Source organism: Exophiala spinifera, assembly GCF_000836115.1.
Source record: "Exophiala spinifera strain CBS 89968 unplaced genomic scaffold supercont1.6, whole genome shotgun sequence".
Taxonomy (NCBI): domain Eukaryota; kingdom Fungi; phylum Ascomycota; class Eurotiomycetes; order Chaetothyriales; family Herpotrichiellaceae; genus Exophiala; species Exophiala spinifera.
In genome coordinates, this window is record NW_015622518.1 from 2,387,908 (window position 1) to 2,408,791 (window position 20,884).

The window sequence follows — 20,884 nt, forward strand, 5'->3', positions numbered from 1 at the left end:
ATCTCGGCCTGACCTTTTTGGTCTTCGTTGACATCACCCTCACCTGTCGCGCTGAGGGGAGATGAGACGCCATCAAGAACTTCGTGCTCGCCCGCTTTTAAAACGGCCCTATGTTGCTTGGCTGGCGGTGATGCGGGAGATCAGGACAAGTATTACCCAAGTCATGGGGTCTTGAGAAGCACATCCTAACGATGGCTCGAGCAGGTACCCCAATTAGGGAGCCATAGACTAAGGTGGGGGCTGGGAATAGCCGAAGCTATATGGGAGAGCCTCAAGGATGCTGGTAGGCGTAATGGCTACATGCCTGCCTGAGATATGAATCTGAGATCGAGGCAATACGAGAATGGTAGCCTCTGGCGTGGCAGGATTCCTGTTGGTACTATCAATGCTCAACGACAACCTGAGATTTCCCCGGCTGCAGGAGTAGATATTTAGAATTCTCAGGCCGTACGTAGTCGAGGAACGGCCACAGACCAAAAGGGGTGTTACAACTACGATACATGACAGTCAAGTGCAATAAGGCATTTTCAGCATGAAAACGAATTTCATTATAGGTTATTGTATCCGTATTCGTATCAGTCACAAGATCGTCACGCCCAAGACCGTACAAGCACTGGGGAGGCGCCGCATGGCAGCAGGCCGGGTATTCAAGGTCGTGCCAGAGTGGAACGGTGTCCCAAAACCCATTGACCCAAGTGCAATGTGGCGCGATTATTCGCCATCTTCGTTGACAGGAACAACCTCGCATCCTTGGCTGAAGAATATGCGAGCTGGCTTTTCCAGTTCGTTTTCTATCGAGTATTGATTTCCTATGAGGACGGCGAAAGTGTCAGTTGTCAACCACCCCATAGAGCAGGATCGGACTCGTCAGGAACACAGCAGACTTACCTCTCGGGACCTGCCAAAAGCCACCCTTTCCGATGCTAAATCGATTCATACTCCCGGTTTCCTCACCGTCAATGGGGCCGACACTGACAGTTACACGACCCTTGATGACGTAGAAGCTCATATGCATCTTCCGGCTATTTTTAGGTCTCTTGATCCCGCGAGGTGGCAAATCGACTAGGCCTGATCCAAAGAAATTCGTGCTCAGTAGTTTGGCGTAACGGAAAGTTGGACCTTCGTTGAGACTTGAGGCCTTTACTTCTCGTGTCTTGATAGCTGCGGGAGCGTGGGCAATCTCAATCTCCTCCTCCTCCTCCATCGGCGCCTCTTCTTGATTGTCCCACAACGAAACATTCCCGCGTAGGGTACCGGACTCTGTCTCCCACGGCTCCGCATAGGGGTCATCTTTCGGCCCCTCGTCGAGATCCATGGCCTCGTCAGAATCTGAAGAGTCTGAAGCATCGGCTGAGGCTGTTCGTGCTTTGATTTTGCTTGTACCCTTTGCTCTCCTGCCCTTCTTCGATTTCTTTGTCGCGATCTCACTCTCGACAATCTCCGTTCGCACGATTTCTTTGATACTGTTCAAGGGAAAGCGAGCACCATCTGCGAGACCACTTTTAGGGCTACCTCCATAGACACACCTCTCATTGCGCCAATATGCCAAAGGCTTGATACTGACACGCCCGCTTCTTGTGTGGGTGATGCCGTCATCCGCCGGTGTTTCGCGACGCAATATGTATAATGATCTTGGTGGGCCAGGCCTTGCTTTCACTTTTTCGATAATGTCGTCAAGTTCCTGCTCTTGTCGAGACGACATTGGGATATTGGCGTCCTTCTTTCTCAAAGGCTGTTTACCTTTGGATTTTGAGGATTGTATTGGCTTGGCTGTCGGCTCTTGGGAGACTTCTGTGACTGAAGTTGGCTGCTTGTCCTTCGTCTTTCGAACCTTTCGAGCTACAGGCGAGACCGCAGCTTCCTCGTCGTGTTCAGTTGCGTCCGACTTTCGCTTTCTTCGTGAATTGGCTTGGTTATGCACCAGTGGCGGGGCCAAGACCTCAGATTCCGCCGTTCTGTCGGCCACTTCAACACCTAGATCTTGTACCGGGCTCCCAGGATCTTCTATCGCTTCCCTCTCATCCTCCCAAGATGCCACTTCCTGCTCGTTAGCAGGAGCCGGCTCGTAGTGCTCGACTGCTGGTGTTGTCTCTTCGTCATGTTGTGGATATATGACTGACGGTTCATCCTCGATCGACGGCACACTCTCATGAGCCTCGCTCGATTCCCTCTCTATCTGGACCATGCTAAGCCTAGACCTTCCATTTGAGTGTGCGCTGTGCATCGTAATATCTCGTAATGGCGACTTTTCTGGGCTGGGGGTGACGCTTAGTCGTTGCAGCTGTCGAATATTGGCAATATTGGGTGTGTTCTCCAGGTCTTCCCCGTGGTCAAACCGTTGGCTATTCCTCGAGGAGAAAATGTCCACTCCATTGCTTCTTCGAGCAGTACCACTGATCCCCGATTTCCGTGGCGAAGACGACGCAGGCGGTCGTAGCGGTGTATTTCGAGTTGATCTTCGCGACACCGACAGCGTTTGTCTGGGAGTCAGGCTGGATCCTGGTGGCATTTAGCATTGATACTTGAGGGTAGGAATCGGCTGTGGCAAGATTTTATATGGTGTACACACGACACCAACTACGACCGCGACATACCTGCTTCATCCACACTTTCCATGACCACCATGTTCTTCAGCGGAGAGGGCTTGCGTGGGGATGAGAAAATGCCCGTTATTTCCTCCATTCCGTTCTCGTCGATGGGTCTTTGCTCCAACGTGACACCGGTTCGCCTGCTTTCAGTCAGCTTCGACCTGTGACGCTCAATCGCCTGCGATGTCCCACCTTCCCAACTTGCCCACCGCAGAGTAATCAACATCATCGCGCGTGCGACGGACTGGTGCTCGCGGAGCCATGGTGCGCGCAGGGACTGGACAGGGAAACAGGCAAGGTAACTATGTCGGCTACCCGTTGTTGGCAAGGGGTGTCGTTCTTCTATGCAAAACGACCGTCAAATGCCCACGGTACCCAAGTGATGTTCGCGCAAACCCGCACCGTTGTTTACGACAGAATGCCCATTTCAGTTTAGTGCACAGAACTAGGCGGTGACAGAATTCTGCCGCTTTCAATTCCGACGTAAAGCCGGACGCGTTTTGGGCCGCGACTCGGTACGCGTCTACGCCCACACCGTTCCCAGAGGTCGATGAGCAAGAGTTCTAATATTGCGAAGCCATTTTGTTGCACCGCTTCAGCCATGGAAGAAGAAACTAAAGTCTCCGAAGTCCCCGCATCAACAGTGTTTGTTCCCCCATCCGTTCAAGACCATGGCGATGCATTGTTATCTGGGAGAAGTTATGTGCACTACAGCTCCGTGCCAGAAGCAATAACGACCAACAGCGAGTCTGGGTTGGGAACGCCTTGCGTCCTGGGTGTCGACGAAGCCGGCCGTGGGCCTGTGATCGGTCCTATGATCTACGGAGTATACTATCTTCCCATCGAACTGGAGCAGTCATTATTAGCGACAACATATCATTTCGACGATTCCAAAGTGCTCACTCCAGCCGTTCGAGCCAATCTCATGAAGGCGGTCTGTCAATCAGACACAGACCTGTACAGGACGTCTGGTTGGGCTATAAAGTCACTCAGCGCCCAGGACATTGGCGCCGGAATGATGAAAAACGGAGGCTCCTACAACCTCAACGCGCAAGCCATGGATGCGACGATCGACCTGATCAGGGGTGTGATTGATCGAGGCGTCAATGTCAGCGAGATCTACGTCGACACCATTGGCAAACCCGCGATATACCAGAAGAAGCTCCAGTTGATTTTCCCAACCATCAAGATAACAGTCGAGAAAAAGGCCGACAGCCTCTTCCCTTGCGTGAGCGCGGCGAGTGTCGTAGCTAAGGTGACCAGAGACGTCAGCTGCGAGACCCTTCTCGAGGCGTATATTCGCTCTGTTGGGCCCTCTTCGGACGGCGAGGAAATCACATGGGGGTCCGGTTATCCTTCGGACGCAAGGTGTGTGAGCTGGATGAAAGCCGCAATCGACCCTGTGTGGGGGTTCGGGAACGAATGCAGGTTCAGCTGGGGTACAGTCAAGGATATGCTCGAGCAGAAGGGTGGAGTAGCGAAAAGGACAGACTGGCCGGAGGACGACGATGGTGACAACATGCGGCTTTCACACTACTTTGGTGCCGAAGAGGGGTCTGGCCCCCAGACGGAGGCAGATGAATTGCGGACATGGTTTGGCACTGGCGTCGGACAGAAAGCGTTTTGATTGTCACAGTCACGCATTGCTGTCAAACTCGAAGGAAATTCTGCAAACGCCCCGCCAAAATGCGCACCATGAAGAATTATGCCGAGTACTCGAATGCACCGCGCTCAGAGCTTTGGCTTGGACCAAAGCCCCTTCATTGCGCCCTGGAAGCCAGGGAGATTTGCCGGGCCGTCATAGATGTCTCTCTCAACAGCCCTGGTGTTGATATGTACTGGACCGAGCTCCGACAGTTTCTCAACACCCAGCAGTCGTGCGGCTGTGGCAGTTTCGTCGCGCAGAATCTCAAGGACACGCTCGACACCGGCAATTCCACCAGCTGCTAAGCCGAACAGCGCGCCACGTCCACACCCAACAGCCTTTGCTCCGAGGGCCAAAGCCTTGGCCACGTCGGTACCGCGCTTGATTCCTCCGTCGACAACCACGTCTATCTTTGTGAGGACCTCCGGGCAGTATTTGTGGATCTCCAGCAGGGTGTGGATGGCCGGGGGCGCCGTGTCCAAGGCCCGGCCGCCATGGTTTGACAAGATGATGCCCTTGATCTGGTCCGGGTACTGAGCGGCGCGGTAGGCATCCTCGTGTGTCTGCAAGCCCTTGAGGATTATGGGCTTGTCGGTGTGCTTCTTCAGCCACGGCAAGGTTTTTGACCAGGTCAGGGTCGGATCGGTGCCGAAGAACAGTGACTGCCCGATGCCGCCGCCTCCTTTGAGCTCGGTACCTCCGGCATCTTTGATGAGTTCGCTCTGATCCTCGACGATGAACTTGCCACGTTCGTCGTCCTCTCTCTTGCCCGGCACGGGCGCGTCGAGCGTCAGGCAGATGAATTTGATCGCGTCCAACCTGTTTATCCGTGCCAACATGTCCTCCGACTTCTTCCGTTCTCGCTGCACGTAGAGCTGCCACCCAAAAACCTGGCCCGGCCCGGCGTCTTTGACTATCTGCTCCGGCGTCTGACTTGCATTGTTGGAGATGATCTGAATCGTGCCGAACTTCTTGCAGGCCTGTGCTATGCCCCATTCTCCATCTGGGTGGGCCAGTCGCGCCATGGCCGCAGGTGAAACGAAGATTGGAAGGTCCATCTTGTGGCCCAGGAAGCTTGTGCTGAGATCGCACTTTTCGCAGTCGACGAACACGCGCGGGCGCAAGAGGATCTGTCTGTAGACCGTGTTGTTGAAGTGTTTGCTCGCCAGGTCGTCGGCGGCCGAAAAGTAGTAAGCCCATCCTTTCTTCGACATCTTTCTCTTCGCCGCGGCCTCTATCTCGTCCAGGTTCAGCAGCGCCGCGAGTGGCAGTTCGACCCCCTCGGGGCTTGTTGGTCCGGGCCCAACGTTCGTCGCCGCCTTCACTGGTTCGGGGAGGGTCTTGGGGTCGATAGGGCCGATCTTTGCGGACTCAGGCAGGTTCTCTTCGAGGGTGCCCGGGGGATGGATCGGGTCGTATTCTTCCGTCGCGTCCTTCCCAGCAAGCTTGAGGATGATGTTGGCGCCGCCCGGGTGGCTGGGCAGGAAGTCGGTGACATCGTATACTGTCCCGTACAATATCACCCAGCAAGAGGTCTTGGACTTGTGCTTCTGCACTGTAGATTCCGTCGCACACGGTCAGATCAGCAACAGGGCGATCAAGAGTGTGTAGGCGGGTGGGGGAGAGAGAGCGTGAGTGTGTGTATGTGTGTCTCAGTCAATGCTGTACGTACCTTCAGCGAAGTCGATAAGCTTCGACATATCGGCGGCTCGAATAACACGGGAGTCTGGGATATACCGAGGACGAGTATCCGTACACCGAAACTAGACGTTTAGGTGGAAGGTCATTGATCTAGTCTGTATCTGCCTCTATTTCGTACTGTACAGTGTACAAGGTATGTATATACATGCAGGTGTGTTGCAAAGTGCGCCACAGTTGAGTCGGATGATGCACGAGCACGAGTTTGGGTCCTTATAGTCGCAGGTAAATAAAGAGCCCCCCACGCCGAGTCCTTTTGCTCCCTGTCGCTCTCCAAATCTCGGGATTCTTTCGTCCTCGACAGTCGTCGGCATTTGATACACCGAGTCGAAGATTGGACAGACTCGTGTTGTGGCCTCGGGGGGAAATGCGACGCGGCACAAATTCACAGACCTGGCTTTCATCTGTGTCTCTTCCTCCGTCTAGTTATCATTGAACCTGGCAATGAACGTGCCGGTGTGAAGTACTTGGTACCTAGCACACTGTAACACGTGCACGGAATGACCAAAATCAACACCGCTTGGGCCCGGCGCGGCTCGTTTAGTCGTCGTCAACCCTCTTCAGCAACACCCGGAGGTGTCCCTTGGTGGTCACGACGAAATTATCCTTCCACTCCATATCTTCCTCGGTGGTCTTGTACGGCTTCACGTCGAATCTACGGAAGACATAAGCGAAACTGAGATAAAGCTCCGCATACGCGAGGTTGATGCCAATACACGATCTCGGTCCGCGTGAGAATGCGATCATTTTGGTTTCGAGCTGATTTGCATCGGGTCCCAACCACCGTTCAGGTAGGAAAGAATCTGGATTTGGAAACACCTCGGGGTCGAAGTGGTAGCAGTAATGGGCAGCATGGAGTATTGTCTGCGACTCTGCCATTAGATCACCGCCCGAAAGTCGACAAAGCCTCTTTTGGGTACAGAATACTTACTCCAGCTGGAATATGCCGTCCACACAAATTCACCCCTCCGGCCGGCACCACTCGGCCTAGCCTGCGACCGATGTGAGTACCGTTGCTGCTCTTTCGTATCTGACCACGTCGACAGGGACAAGGGGAAGCTCACCTTCCAGGAACACCCATGCCCATGCGCAAACTCTCCTTGACGACTGCTCTCTGTGGGAAAGAATCAGTGGACGGCTCCTACAACAAGCGTGTTCTCCGCGACTGTGTGCACGTAGCACCCACCAAGTACGGTAAGTTCTCCAGAGCCGAAGGACTAACGAGCTTGTGGCCATTGGAAGCCGGAAATGCATCGTTCAGTTCCTTTCTCAGCTTTGCGAGAGCATCTCTGTGGTGAATCAGCCCCCATGTGCCCACCGTTAGGGTATAAGCAGTCGTGTCGGTTCCGGCGCCGTAAAACAGAAACGCATCGGCCGTCAATTGATCAAGATTCGGAGTGAAGGTCCTCTTCGCATTGGGCGCGGCCCAGCAGTCAAAGACGGTCGGAAATCCAGACCCGGACCCTCCCTTTGTCATGATCTCCTCAAGCTTCTTCCTGAGTTGCTACGGGCAAAAAGACTTTCAGTATCAATTCAATCAATCTCTTTCGCGGCCTTTCCAGGGCGGCTGGGCTCCATTTTCCTCTAACTCACCTCCAAAAGCCAATTCGTTTGGGCAATCGGTGCGAAGAACTTTTCCGTCTGCTCTTTTGTCAACTTCCGCAGCTGTCCAGCGAACCAGTAGAAGAAATTGTTCCAGTACATGGTGTACTGCAGAAAGTCCATGTTCTTCTCGAGGGCGACGAGCATGGGCGACTGGAAGTCCTCAACCTCGAGAGTCTCGACGCCTTTGTTCGCAAACATGTAGCTCGAAACAACATCGCCCGTCAGACTTCTATACCCCATGCTGAGATCGACCGGCTTCTCATCACTGGCAGCTGCATCCAACCTTTGCAGAAACGTGTCCATCCGATCCTGGATCAACGGTTCTAGACGTGTTATGGCGCCCTTGGAAAAGTAAGGCATGTATGAATCGCGCCAGGGTTTTGCCACTTTCGGGTCCAGAATGTTGAAGAATCCAACCCCGGCAGGCTGATGGTACTGGTCTTTGAACCGAGTGAAGCCCGAGCCTGTCTTGAAGATCCTTATGCCGGACTCGTGTCAATATTCGCCGTGTGACCGGATCGCATAAGAATTCTTTTAGGAGCACTCACTCATAGTAAGCGTTTATGTCGTGGACATGAAGCTGATTTGGGAGTATTCGCACAATAGGGCCTGCCAATGGAAGCACGGTTAAGTTGGGTTTCAAATCGACTGCGAGAGGAAGAAAAAGCCACCGACCATATTGCCTATGCAGCGCTGGGAAGGTCTTGACATAAGAGCTCGATGGCCTAAGGTCATACCACGCTTGGAAAAGAGACGTTGCTCCCGCAAGCTTTGGGCCCGGGAACGATGCAAGCGGGTGCAGGGTAAGGCGGTACGCTATTCGTAGCACAAAGAACAAGGCAGAGGCAGCGACAACGGCTCCAAAGTATGAGAGGAAGCCTGCCATGTTTGAAGGCAAACGTTGATACCAAATGTGGCGATCAACCATCCAGCAGGTGTCTTACTGCGTGAAAATACGGCGGACAGTAAACAACAGAAGACTTATATACCGCAACTGGCCCCAGGATGCTGGGCTGGCCCTCCTGTACGAACATAAAGTCCAAGCCCTCAAGCATTACGAGTACCGGCTTCGGATTCATCAGCCTACCTTATCTACGGTCAGAAACATGCGTAAGGCATCCAGTTTGGGCTTGTTAGAGGGAGTGAGATCCTTCCGGTACCCGCGAACTGGAGACTTGCGACGCTGATGCATTGCGCCGAGTCATGAAACTCGGTTCGCATACCTTGAAAACAAACTTCCCTCCATCTGAAGGGTCCCAAGTCTTCAGCTCCCAGGTGCCGGAAGTTGCTCACATCTCCTATTTTCGAACGCGATTCATCATCCATAACCCCAAGCCCGAAACTTGAGTGCTCACAAATACCCGTTTTCGTGAGGCATCCAGTCATCTGTCAGTCCTGTGTTAGACGAGCCAATGCTTCCAGCATTTCCCTGTGGGTCCCAATGGTATTGCTTTTACTCGTACAGAATAATATCCAGTCGCAGGATGAACATTCATCCACATTGCGGGACGCAACGGCCTGATGCCGCTCATCATGAATGAGTCACAAACGAGAAATATGTTCGGATTAAGGATGACGCCCTTTACTGGCGAATGTGTGAAATCAAGCTCAACGAAGAAATTCTACTGAGTACTGAAATCGCGACTGCGTATGTTCCGAGTTTCCACAGCCCCTACTTATCCAGATGAACCAGCACTTCCTCCATTCCTCCTCGAGTTGAGACGTGGCGTAGAACTGCCGGACTGTATGCCTGACATCGTCCCAGGTGCTCGGCTGTGCCTTGGTTCTGAGGATGCGGTCAAGTAACCCCCATCTGGCAATCTGCGTAATATCAAAAGACGCAGGCATCGCTGCAATGGCAAATGCCACCCATAACGTACAGTCTTCTCGCAAAATGGCATCGCTCAGCTCTCCGAGTCTCGAGATGTACTTGCTCAATGTCCGTTGGTATTGCTCTGGCATACTGGCTGGGAAAGTCCCCAATACGAGCGCCAACAATCCTACACAGACTAGCCGCTCTCGGTCACTGATGGCACCCTTCTGCAGAAGCCTGTGCAGCCCGTCAGCAAGCTCGTGGTGCGGGTTGACTTTTTGAGCTTGGTGCTTGCCAGTCGCTGTGTCAATGAACCATTCCAGGCTTCGATCAATGACTGTCATCGTCTCGCAGTGGAAAGGGTGGCTCTCAATCATGGTCAGGAATCCTGGGGAACAGCGACGCACAAAGGGAAACAGATCTTCAAAAGGCGCGTTGAACGTTGCGGACATGGATCGTGAAGCAGATGATACTACTGGCGGCGTCGCGAGTAGGCCAGTCTCGTTGACGATGTTGTTCCGGTTTGAGAAACATGCTTCAGCCCACAGGTAGAACCTGTAGGAGCGACTGCACGACGCCTTTAGAGAACTCATACCGCCTCGCATATGGACTATCCTGCGAATTCCGTCCAGGTTGACGCAGTAGCTGTTCCAGTCTTCACGCTCCTGATCACTGACAAGAAGGGCAATGACGGCCCAGAAGATGCTGTCGTCAAAGGCTGCGGAGGCCTCGCCTACACGTTGTTGCAGCAGTGAGATGGCTCGGTTGTAGTGTTGCATGGAACCAGTGAGGGTGTCAGGTTCGGAGGTTGAGTCGATCGCCATCTGCCGCCGAGCCGCCGCGAAGACGGCCTCTGTAAGAGCAGGCTCGCTAAGTAGCCATTGCACGATGTTGTTTGAGAATGTGTTTTGCTCAGCAATGTCGAGGTCTCGTCGCCAGATGTAGGTCGGACCATAGTAGAGCATTGCTAAGTTGAATGGGTGAGTCTTCCTCGCATACAACAACAGGTAGAAGAATAGAACTGTGTATAAGAAAGATTGCACTTACTGAACTCAGAAAGCGTACAAATGTAGCTATCCTTACCACCATGGTATGTCTGTGTCAGATGCGAGACGTAATCCGGCGGGGTGAAGGACAAATTTGATAGAAACGGAGAGTTTGAGGCTGATAGTGGAAAGGTTGTGCACAAGCGAGACGAGTCTTTTTCTAATGTATCTCTAGCTGGCGATGACTGTACAAGTTGTCGAGATTCGTCGTTGCGAAACTCGTTTTCCGGCCGGAAAAGCCATGCTTTTGGGGGCTTGAAACCGCAGATCCTTTCAGACCTCAAACACCGTATGCAGATTGGTCGCGTTTCATCGCTGTCGATTGTCAAGATACGGTTGTGGAAGTTTGGTAAACTTCCAAAGAGACGATCCTCAAATTCGCACTTGAACTGGACAGGCTTACCATTTGATCCGCCTGGCCTTGCACGTTACACAACCCGTGCGAACTTTGACATGATGAACTTTCCGATGCACTATTGGTCTTGAACGTACTCGGCACTGAGAGCTCTCGAATTCAGTTGAGCTAATCCCACCGATCATGACGAAAAGGGTGAAATGTGTGATATAGTCGAGAAGTAGAGTCGCTGGTGATTGCTTACCAAGAAACTCGGATCCGTAAGGCGTAAGTTAGTGAACTGGGTACTTCGTACTCCGTACACCGTATGGAGTACGGATATGATCCTTGCTAGTTAGGGCGCCTGAGGAGAATGTAGTATGATGCCGGTGAGCGGTACCTGGAAACAAATCTCCAGCGACTGCACTAGATACAAGAACCAACTGCACGTTGCCCACATTCGAAGTCGATAACACCACCTTCTATACGTTTGTCGTCTGTGCCCATTCTTTTCAACTTGGTTGCGATCTTCTGCTTGTCGTCTAATCATGCTCCACAACCTGAATGAGATACTCGCCCAGTCAGTACTTGGAGCTCCGGTCTGCGCAAGATTTGAACATCGGTAGTCTTGCTCAGCCTCACCCGTGAGTGAAAACGAGGTTAGAGAGGGACGTTCGCTGAACAACTGTTCCTGTCTTGCGCATAGCGGGACCAGAACGCCAATGATATGAGCTTCGATGTTCAAGCCAGCTCGTCAGCTCGTCTTGTCTTTAACTGCCATGTCTGCATCCGCTGGCTTGATGATGACTGCTAGGTTAGGGAGAGAGTGTATGGTGTCCAGTGAATCTTTGTGTGCCTCTTCTTCCTCAATCAATGAATTGGGACTTTTTATTATAAGTTCGACTCCACATGATGGAGCGAGCGCTTTCGTTCCCCGCAGCGAACTGTCTGGCGTCACCAAAGTCACTTGGCAGCTTCACTGTAATTCCACCTGCTCGACGATCGTCCCGAGTGCTGTTATCTCAGAATATGATCCAGTATGCGTTCTGGTGACAACGTGTGTGGAAGTGTTTTTTCCTTGCCTCTGTAATTCTACCATGTTCACTGTGAGTATCATACATCAACGGCTAAAGCTTTCCTGTGAGAAATCCGTGCGCGACTAACTCATACCTTCCTCTCGCTACAGTCCAGGCACCCCGAGGATCAGTTCCGCCTGCGCATGCACCGCGCACGGAGCGTGGAGCTCAGCAACGACGAACTCGTCGAGATTCGTGCTGCCCAGAGGACATTCGAGGGCGCATACATCCGAACGTCTCTATCCCAGTTCTCCTTCGCGCTTGTCGTCCTCAAGATCTTCACCTCCGAGTTCTATAGCATAGGAGCATTGTTCGCGGTCTACGGTGCAGGAGTGCTCTTGGTCAGTGCGTATCGCAGACAGCAGGGGAACAAACAATTCTTCGACGAGGTCGGCGACGATGGACTGGGCAGAAAGAGATTCAGAACTAGTGGGAACGTGGTGGTCGTATTGACGGCCTTGAGCGTGGCGGCGTATATCACGTTGTTGGTCCTGACATTGAAGCTGGGAGATTGAGAGCAGTGTACCCAGATGGACACACATTAGGAACAATACGGAGTACCTCCATCACGCTTGCTTCGCGCGTCGAAGAAGGATTACTTGGTCTAGCAAGCCGGACACCTAACATCAAGCGCACGACATATCTTAACGACTTCAACAGCAGCATCACTCGATAGAGGACCACAGGGCCACCACTGGCGTTTATACCAGAGGAATTTGTGGGCGTCGCCACACCGCCTGCTCTCATGGACGAGCGGCTTTACCGCTCCATTCACGCGAATTTACAGAACCTTTAACCTACCTAAAAAGGTAACGGACGATCGTTTGCGTTGGCCGCATGAGAGACCTACCTCCCTCGAGTTCATCGAGAGTAGGGAATACGTCGAAAGGCAATATCTTATTAGGCGAGAACATCTTGTGCGACAATCAAGAACACCCTATCAGACCTAGCAGCCATGGATTCCGCTAAAGTGATGGCCAGATTCAGGTCAAGGTGACAGCTCCGTACTCTAATCACCTCGACATCAGCAAGCAAGCACACATTTGTGACCGGAGAGTCATTTAAGGCACTATGAAGTAGGTAGTACAAGGCAACATCAGAGGCTCAATATTAAGCCTTGCTCGTATGCACACTACCAACGAACGAAGCCAAATTGCTTTGATTTTCAGTCCTATTTTGTTGAGCCCACTCTCTGTGAGATAGCACGCTTTCAGACCAACCGAGTCGCCTCCTATTGATCATACTCAACGTATCCCAATTCCTGAAAATACGTCCCTCGCCATCACCCGCTTTTGCCAGACTTCCGGACCAGCAGTCTTGATCACCTGAACCCGATTATATGCTTGATTCGGCAGAACTATTGCATCGTCAAAGCCATTGAGGATTAGCGTTGGTGCTTTGATTCTTAAAGCATGATTGACGGGACTTCGCTCTCTCCATATACGTTGGTGATCCTCCATGGAAGTGCCGGGTTGAAAGCACAGCGGTCCAAAAGTGACTCGAACTGCCATGTATCTTCGACAAGCAGTGCCATATCGGGAGCACACACCCACCCGCCCAGGCATCAGGGTACAGGGAGCTAATACAGGAGGGAAGAGGTGGCGCCCACAACGATGAAGGATGTAGGAGGGGGGTTTCAGAGTTTCTACGCCTGCAATATCGATGAAGGGCAGCCAAGGTTGGGCCACCGCAGAGATTTGGCATCGATTGAGATAAGTTATGAGCAGTTATTCTTCTTGTAGGATGCCACTGTGGCCCGACGAATGCATATCTCGAGCCTCATAGAGACCAGACTTGCATTCCAAAACCAGCATTTTCCAGCCCTGAAAAGCTGATGTGACGTGGTAGCGGTGTCACAAACATAGTACCAGGGCGCAAGACCATCTAGGTTGAGAGCACTTTGTCCAGGTGTTGCCAGGCGCATCGAGCTGTTGTCCTTCTCAGGGCTGCGACTTACCCGCTGGCTCCCAAGAAGCAGCTGACCATTGTTTGGCCCCCGTATATACGTCTTCTGGAATCATTCTCGCGCATCGAGTGCGAAGAGTGCGCTCCTTCCTTTTCAGGCATAGATTCGGGGTCTCTCCGGCGAACGCGAGCCTGGACCTCTCTGCATGCGACGCATTCAATATACGAGCGGTGATAATTCGTGAGATTCTAACATCCCTCACTCCTCAGCTGTTGTATGAGCTCATGACATGGCGATGGTCTTGGTCATGGGTGCCTTGTAGCTGGCACTAAGAGACGACAAACAACCGTCTGCTCAGCAGGCTCGCCTTCCCTACAAGCAGAACGCGGCCATCACTGGAAACTTGTTTGATCTTTATTCAGTCCACAGTGCGAAGAACAATGGCTCTTTCGGGGCACACAACCACACATACGTCCAGATCCAATGTCCGACCTCCTCGAAGTCCTTCCTAATTTCGACCCGAAGTCTCACAGGCACCTTTTGCACTCGCTCGAAAAGAACGATATAACTGTGGCTGACTTGATCAGTCTTGACCCGATTGACATTGCTCGAAAATGCCCTCTGCCTACGACTGACGTACAACTTTTAGTATCAGATGTGGTCAAGGCTCTCCAGGAAGATGTTCATGAAGCAGTGAACGAACGGTGGGAGATTGGGCCACCTGAGCAACGGAAGGAGACGAGCGCCGGGCAAGAGGAAGTGGGCGGTGACATCCACAGCAATGAAGTAAGAGTTAAGACACTGGATATTGACATCGATGGTGCATTAGGCGGGGGTCTTGTACCAGGGCACATCATAGAAGTCGTTGGCGAGAGTGCGGTTGGCAAGACTCAATTTGTCCTCGGACTCCTGCTTTCCGCCCAACTTCCCCCACCGCGAGGGCTTGGGAAGGGTTCAATCTATGTTTCTACAGAGGCACCACTCAATACTGCTCGTCTGAGCCAGATCCTGACTTCTCACCCTGAATACGAGAGTCTCCAACCAGGTGACCGCCCATCTCTCGATTATGTGCATGCCATTGCAACCAACGATTTGGAAGCACAAGAGCATATATTGCGATATCAGCTGCCGGTTGCAGTCCGTCGGTTCAATATAGGATTGATTGTCCTGGACTCGGTAGCTGCAAATTTCCGGGCCGAACACGAGAGTCGCACTGCAGCTGGCCTTGCAGAAAGAGCCATCGAGCTGAGCAAGCTGGGCAATACTCTCCGCCGCGTCGCCATCGAGAACAATGCTGTTGTGGTGGTCACAAATCAGGTTGCGGATCGGTTCGACGACATCAGACCCTCTCTTCAGTCTTCGTCACCCGCAAGCTCTTCACCATCGGTGTCTACACCCAATCTGTCTTCTTCGGTAGTGGATTTCCGGCGAGAAATTCAAAGCCTTGATCACCAACAGCGGTTTTTTACAGGTTGGGGCGATGAGCCCGGGGAGAAACGTAGTCAGTTGAAGAATCCCGCTCTTGGCCTAGCATGGACCAACCAAATTTCTGCTCGCATTGTCCTTAAGATGGAAAGTGAGAGACAGGAATACATGGGAGGAAATATTTGGAGGGATCGGAAGAAGAGCCGTACACTGCGCGTTGTCTTCGCCCCGTGGGCCAGTCCGACGAATGTTCCCATTCCCTATACGATTGGCATGCAAGGTATTTCCTCGATCAGCGAGGATGAGTTGGAAAGAGAAGCACATCTTCAGGCTATTGGAGAGAATGGGGAATTGTTGAAGGAGGAATTATGGGTTACGGATGATGATGAGGAGTTTCCATGACACAAAGATTCCCCGTTTGGATACGCTCTCTAGTCAGCTAGTTGCAGTGTCCCTTTAGGGAGCCGTTATATTATGCCTTTTCAGAGCAAATATGTGGCATCAGACTCGACGATCCATGATCTGCTTTCCTTGCGATACTCTTTGTTTGTTCCAGCGTGGCCTGCGGAGGGAGTATCGGTCGCTTGGGAGGTGGTGAATGCTGAAGCCAGGCTCGCCGTGTTAGGAATGTCCATGCGAACGTCGGTAAGATGAAGTCAATTTCAGCCAGTGAGGGCCGATTTCGATGAACCAACTCGCCTGTTCTTCGTCGGTGGTCATCCGAACAACGCGCAATGTGTAAAGAGTGGTTATCTCGCAGAGTTAGCGTCGCTAATAAACGTCGAAGAACTGACCATGGTTGGTTTTGTCCATCGAAGAGTAAGGGAGGTTGCCTCCGCTCGGCCCATACCGAGTGATCGACATCAGTGTCAGATAGTATTCATCAAACCTCAACCTCCTCCCGTCCCCTCCCTTCCTCAACCTCTCCATTTCCTTCTGTCCCATTTCTCGTGCCCCCGCCATCTCATCTATCTCCTTGAATCTCTCCTGCGGTGCGCGCCCTCTATCCAGCATGGCTGGGACACGGGTGAACAGCGATTCCAAGGGGGTATATCCTCATCCTTTGGACCAATTGAGTGGCGATGAGATCAAAGTCGCTCGGCAAGCAGTCCTCGACGCAAGGAAGAAAGCGATACTATTTCGCAACATCTACGCTGTGGAGCCCCCGAAGGCGGAACTGGTCGACTTTCTCAACGCTGAGCACGCCGGTAGGTTGACGGCGAATACACCTCGTCCAGCTCGGCAAGCGCGCGCCCAGTATGACGTTATATACGAGAAGGGGCATCACGAGTATATGGAGTCCATCGTCGATATCGCTTCGGGCAAGGAAGTTGATCTCAGGAAGCCGGAGAAAGGGTCCCAGCAATCTCTGACCGTGGACGAATTCAAGGAATTCACCATGGTGTGCATGGAATCGGACAAATTCAAAGATGCCGTCAAGGAACTCCAGTTGGATGCCGAGAGGTTCGAAGTTGCCATTGACCCATGGCCATATGGAGGGCCCGATCCTGGCGAGGTTACGCCTCGCTACACCCAAGGGCTCTGCTTCGCCAAGCTCCGCAATGGAAACCCCGACACCAACCATTACGGCTTTCCTCTGCCGATCATCCCTGTGATGGACACCTACAAAAAGGAGATCATCCGCATTGACAGACTGGCAACCGGAGGCACAGAAGACGGGCTAGACTACGGTACGGCCAAAGGTAACGTCCTCGAACATTGTCTCCCAGCGGAGTACGTGCCGGAGCTGTTGGACGTTCCTCTACGGAAAGATGTCAAACCTTTGAATGTCTTGCAGCCAGAAGGCCCGAGCTTCTCGGTCAGCGATGACTCCCTCGTTAAATGGCAGAAATGGAGATTCCGGGTCGGGTACTTGACTCTTCCCTTTGAAGTTGTGTGATTGATGCTGACCGTGACTCTGTCAGATTTACGCCCCGAGAGTGCGCCGTGCTACACGACGTTCATTATGATGGCCGAAGTGTCTTGTATAGGTTGAGTCTGTCAGAGATGACGGTCCCCTACGGCGACCCCAGACCGCCTTTCCACCGCAAACAGGCTTTCGACTTTGGTGACGCTGGTGCGGGCCGTGCTGCAAACAATCTTGCACTTGGCTGTGACTGCCTTGGAGTGATCAAATACCTTGATGCCATGCTCGTCAACTCTGACGGGGAACCATCGTTGTCTCGAAGGTGCTTACGTTCATGCTTCTGACAGGACAATCTTGAACTGACCTTTTTTGGGAATGACTAGATGCGTATGTATCCACGAGCAGGACAACGGTATTGGCTTCAAACACACCAATTTTAGAACCAACCGCGCAGTGGTAACGAGAAACCGTGAGCTGGTTGTTCAATTCATCATTACTCTGGCCAACTACGAGTACATCTTCGCCTACAAGTTCGACCAAGCAGGAGGGTAGGTTGCATGAGTGTCCTGCGTCTCCTGTCAACAATTAACGTTGGAAAATAGCATCACTATTGAGACCCGTGCCACTGGCATTGTGTCTGTCGTCAACATCGACCCCGGGAAGACGAGCCCATACGGAAATGTTGTGTCACCTGGAGCCCTGGCGCAGAATCACCAGCACATCTTTGCGGTTCGAATTGACCCAGCCATCGACGGACAAATGAACACCATCTACACTGAGGAATCACTGCCTATTCCCATGAACCCTAAAACGAATCCGTTCGGCAATGGATACGAGGTTGTACGCAAGCCTGTCACCAAGTCATCGTGGATTCACGCTTCGCCGTTCACCAATCTTACCGTCAAGATGGCGAATGCAAATAAAATCAATCCCATCTCACAGCGGCCTGTCGCTTACAAATTCATTCCCTCCCCCAGTCAATTGATATTGGCAGATCCGGAGTCCGTAGTAGCCAAAAGAGCAGCATTTGCGCTCCATCACGTTTGGGTGACCAAATACAAAGATGAAGAACTCTTTGCGGCTGGAGAATTTACCAATCAATCTCAAGTGGAGAAAGGGGGTGTTGCCGATGCCGTCGCTCGTGACGAGGATGTTGAGAACGCAGACGTGGTTGTATGGAATGTTTTCGGCCTCACCCACAATCCTCGTGTCGAGGACTGGCCTGTCATGCCAGTCGAAACACACCAGATACATCTGAGGCCGGCCGACTTTTTCGAAAGAAATCCGGCCCTGGACGTTCCCGGAATCGAGAATGCTAGCTCTGTGGAGGTGGGAAGCGTTGCAAATGGATCATGCTGCCATGGCTCCGAGACTGTCAATGACGGCAGCTCTGTCCAAGCTGCGCCAACCTCTCACCTTCAAGGAACAGAGAGTGTCCCTGTTTCACAGATCAGTGGTCATTGAGGGGCGTTGAGGCGTTGACAGACAATAGCAGTGTACGGATAAAGGCTGCGTCCTGTGTGGAAGAGTGAACCGCGAGTTGTCTGATAGGGACGACTAAGATAACCGAGCACCTCTATGCAGTAAAAAGGGTAACAGCCGTCTCGGTTTGATAATAGCCCGTGTATTAAATCAGCTCCAGGGCTTTTGTTTAAGCATTGGCTGATAGTTGCCGGATCCGCCGGCGGCTCTTTGAGTTGCCTCCTATTGTATTAGTAGTAACTGTTTCGATTTCTTTTGAAGCAACATGCCCAATTCTTAGTGCACACTGACGCGTCATGCCAGCGATAAGGAAGGACATGGTCCGATTTGGTTCTGGTTTTGGTTGAAATTCAGCAGCACCGGGCTGTTCGGCGTGTCTCTCAGTGCCCATGGAGACTGTTTCCAGTTGCGATGGAATGATCTGTGAAATACGGAGATGGGAAGCCTGAACCCTGAAACTTCTGGCTGGACTTGGTGATTGGATCGAGCAAATGGCCAAGCGGCTGCTGACATGTTGATGTCCTCTTAACCGGCGGCGGCAACTTTGCGGTTGGTGCGTTTTGCTTTATCGGCAACCAAGGGGCCGGACGGTGCATTACAGCCTTAGCCCGCTCCGTACTGTGCCCGCCGATACAGGCAAAGTGTCGCGTGTGGCTTTTTGACCTCCCGTTGCATCCAGCAGAAGGACCACGTCATGTCCCTCGTTCCCGCCGCTGACAGCCCATTGAAATTGATGATACGAGTCTCCGTACGGGCGGCTCAACTTAGTTATCGTCGGGCGCACTTTCGCTTGTGTTCCACAATCTGTAGGTCCCCCGAGCCGGCATTTCCGATGAAGCAGTTGGGCATGCGACAGTTGCCCGTGACCTATGCGTTACCCTCTACGAGGTTGTGTTGCGATACGATGCTGTAATCCTTCCTCCGTCCTCCTCCCTCATTCCCTCACACCCGCAATGATCGCTCCTCAACCGTCGTCTCCCGCTGCGCTGGCGGTGTGCTTGTGCTGCGCTGCAATAATGACCATGAACTGATCACTGGACTGCTGTCTTAACCAATGTGTTGCTCTCGCCACCTTGGGTTCCAGGTCACACGAGCAGCAGTCAGCACCACTTGAACTGCGAACACGCCATGATAGGACATGCTTTGCTGAGGTGGAAGGCTGCAGGTCCTGTCCTCTTACTGATCTTCGTGTTCTCTGTCCTCCTCCTACTTCGCGATGTTGGTCCACTCCCCTCGATCGCAGTCGACTTCGACAGTGGACCGCAAGACCAGCCCGAGCCCGTTGCAACAACTGGCTCAGGCCCAACACCTTCTCCAACCTCGCCTCCCGATCCAGACCGTAACAAATACTTCCACGAGCCTGGTATGAGCGATCTCACACGACACTACGACTCCCGCTATTTTAAAGAGGTCGTAACAGAGGAGGAACGTCAAGAAACCTTGACGCATCTCATTCAATCGTACTTTGATACTTTTCAGAAACTTGGTGTTGAGACATGGATTGCGCATGGAACACTGCTGGGCTGGTATTGGAATGGCAAGGTATGTTGCTGGGAAATTTGCATTGCAAGGCCGAGTCTGATAGCTTCAAGATATTGCCGTGGGATTGGGATTTAGACACGCAGGTTTCAGACCACGGCTTGAGAACGCTGGCGGAAACTCACAATGGCACTACGCACCGTTACCCTCCGAGCAATGGACGCCCCGAACGACGCTACCTGCTCGATGTTAACTCATGGTCGTGGCAGCGGGAACATGGGGATGGTGCCAATGTAAGAGACCTGGCTGGCGCGGCGGAAATCGTTTTGAATGATGCTAACGATTCCCGTGTAGATCATCGATGCACGCTACATCAGCATGGACACTGGGCTTTTCGTTGACATAACAGGCCTGACGGAGCTCGAACCAGATACCAAGCCAGGGATAGTTATGTGCAAGAACAATCATGAATACAAGATGGAAGACATTTGGCCGCTCCGAGTGAGTGTTTTTGAAGATGTTCGGGTCAAGATTCCGAGGCACTACGAGGCCATCCTGGCGGACGAGTACTCTCAGGAGGCGCTGGTACGGACTGAGTTCAACGGGCATGTCTTTGACCCAAAGGTCAAAGAATGGGTCAGGGTTGACGATAATAGCACAGTACATGACTGAACAATTATATCATGACCATATCAATAGGTGTCGACTGGTATACTCGTAGACGACTCATGTTGGAGAATGTGAGTAACGATGCTGAACCTCGAACCGGCTGCGTTGTGGTTTTGGGCGAGGTAAGGATACGTGGCCATGTCAACCGGGAGAGTGTAAGGCTTGTGGCCTTCCAAGCACGAGCGTACGGATGCTTCTGCTGAGCCGTGAGGCCATGATTGCATCAACCTTACCTCAAGTACCATACGTAG

At 52.4% G+C, this 20,884-nt stretch overlaps 9 protein-coding genes across 9 annotated transcripts; 5 read left to right on the forward strand and 4 right to left on the reverse strand.

Moving 5' to 3' along the window:
* Positions 1-711: 711 nt before the first annotated feature.
* On the reverse strand, positions 712-2,851 carry PV08_08812 (uncharacterized protein; the record flags this gene model as incomplete). Its single annotated transcript, XM_016383134.1, has 4 exons — positions 712-809; positions 889-2,499; positions 2,595-2,728; positions 2,781-2,851. 4 exons carry the CDS (start codon positions 2,849-2,851, stop codon positions 712-714), a joined length of 1,914 nt encoding a protein of 637 aa, XP_016233837.1.
* A 338-nt stretch (positions 2,852-3,189) lies between these two features.
* On the forward strand, positions 3,190-4,215 carry PV08_08813 (ribonuclease HII; the record flags this gene model as incomplete). Its single annotated transcript, XM_016383135.1, has 1 exon — positions 3,190-4,215. One exon carries the CDS (start codon positions 3,190-3,192, stop codon positions 4,213-4,215), a length of 1,026 nt encoding a protein of 341 aa, XP_016233838.1.
* Positions 4,216-4,319: 104 nt separating this feature from the next.
* Positions 4,320-5,933, reverse strand: PV08_08814 (uncharacterized protein; the record flags this gene model as incomplete). The annotated part of the gene is made up of 2 exons (XM_016383136.1): positions 4,320-5,788; positions 5,906-5,933. The coding sequence occupies 2 exons, from the start codon at positions 5,931-5,933 to the stop codon at positions 4,320-4,322; spliced, it is 1,497 nt and encodes a 498-aa protein (XP_016233839.1).
* Positions 5,934-6,471: 538 nt separating this feature from the next.
* On the reverse strand, positions 6,472-8,422 carry PV08_08815 (uncharacterized protein; the record flags this gene model as incomplete). Its single annotated transcript, XM_016383137.1, has 6 exons — positions 6,472-6,795; positions 6,863-6,923; positions 6,996-7,045; positions 7,118-7,435; positions 7,525-8,014; positions 8,085-8,422. 6 exons carry the CDS (start codon positions 8,420-8,422, stop codon positions 6,472-6,474), a joined length of 1,581 nt encoding a protein of 526 aa, XP_016233840.1.
* Positions 8,423-9,144: 722 nt separating this feature from the next.
* Positions 9,145-10,314, reverse strand: PV08_08816 (uncharacterized protein; the record flags this gene model as incomplete). The annotated part of the gene is made up of 1 exon (XM_016383138.1): positions 9,145-10,314. One exon carries the CDS (start codon positions 10,312-10,314, stop codon positions 9,145-9,147), a length of 1,170 nt encoding a protein of 389 aa, XP_016233841.1.
* Positions 10,315-11,826: 1,512 nt separating this feature from the next.
* Positions 11,827-12,320, forward strand: PV08_08817 (uncharacterized protein; the record flags this gene model as incomplete). The annotated part of the gene is made up of 2 exons (XM_016383139.1): positions 11,827-11,835; positions 11,916-12,320. The coding sequence occupies 2 exons, from the start codon at positions 11,827-11,829 to the stop codon at positions 12,318-12,320; spliced, it is 414 nt and encodes a 137-aa protein (XP_016233842.1).
* Positions 12,321-14,194: 1,874 nt separating this feature from the next.
* PV08_08818 (uncharacterized protein) lies at positions 14,195-15,538 on the forward strand (the record flags this gene model as incomplete). The annotated part of the gene is made up of 1 exon (XM_016383140.1): positions 14,195-15,538. One exon carries the CDS (start codon positions 14,195-14,197, stop codon positions 15,536-15,538), a length of 1,344 nt encoding a protein of 447 aa, XP_016233843.1.
* A 610-nt stretch (positions 15,539-16,148) lies between these two features.
* PV08_08819 (uncharacterized protein) lies at positions 16,149-18,467 on the forward strand (the record flags this gene model as incomplete). Its single annotated transcript, XM_016383141.1, has 4 exons — positions 16,149-17,005; positions 17,062-17,325; positions 17,387-17,551; positions 17,606-18,467. 4 exons carry the CDS (start codon positions 16,149-16,151, stop codon positions 18,465-18,467), a joined length of 2,148 nt encoding a protein of 715 aa, XP_016233844.1.
* A 1,146-nt stretch (positions 18,468-19,613) lies between these two features.
* PV08_08820 (uncharacterized protein) lies at positions 19,614-20,636 on the forward strand (the record flags this gene model as incomplete). The annotated part of the gene is made up of 3 exons (XM_016383142.1): positions 19,614-20,027; positions 20,078-20,257; positions 20,319-20,636. The coding sequence occupies 3 exons, from the start codon at positions 19,614-19,616 to the stop codon at positions 20,634-20,636; spliced, it is 912 nt and encodes a 303-aa protein (XP_016233845.1).
* Between the last annotated feature and the right edge of the window lie 248 nt (positions 20,637-20,884).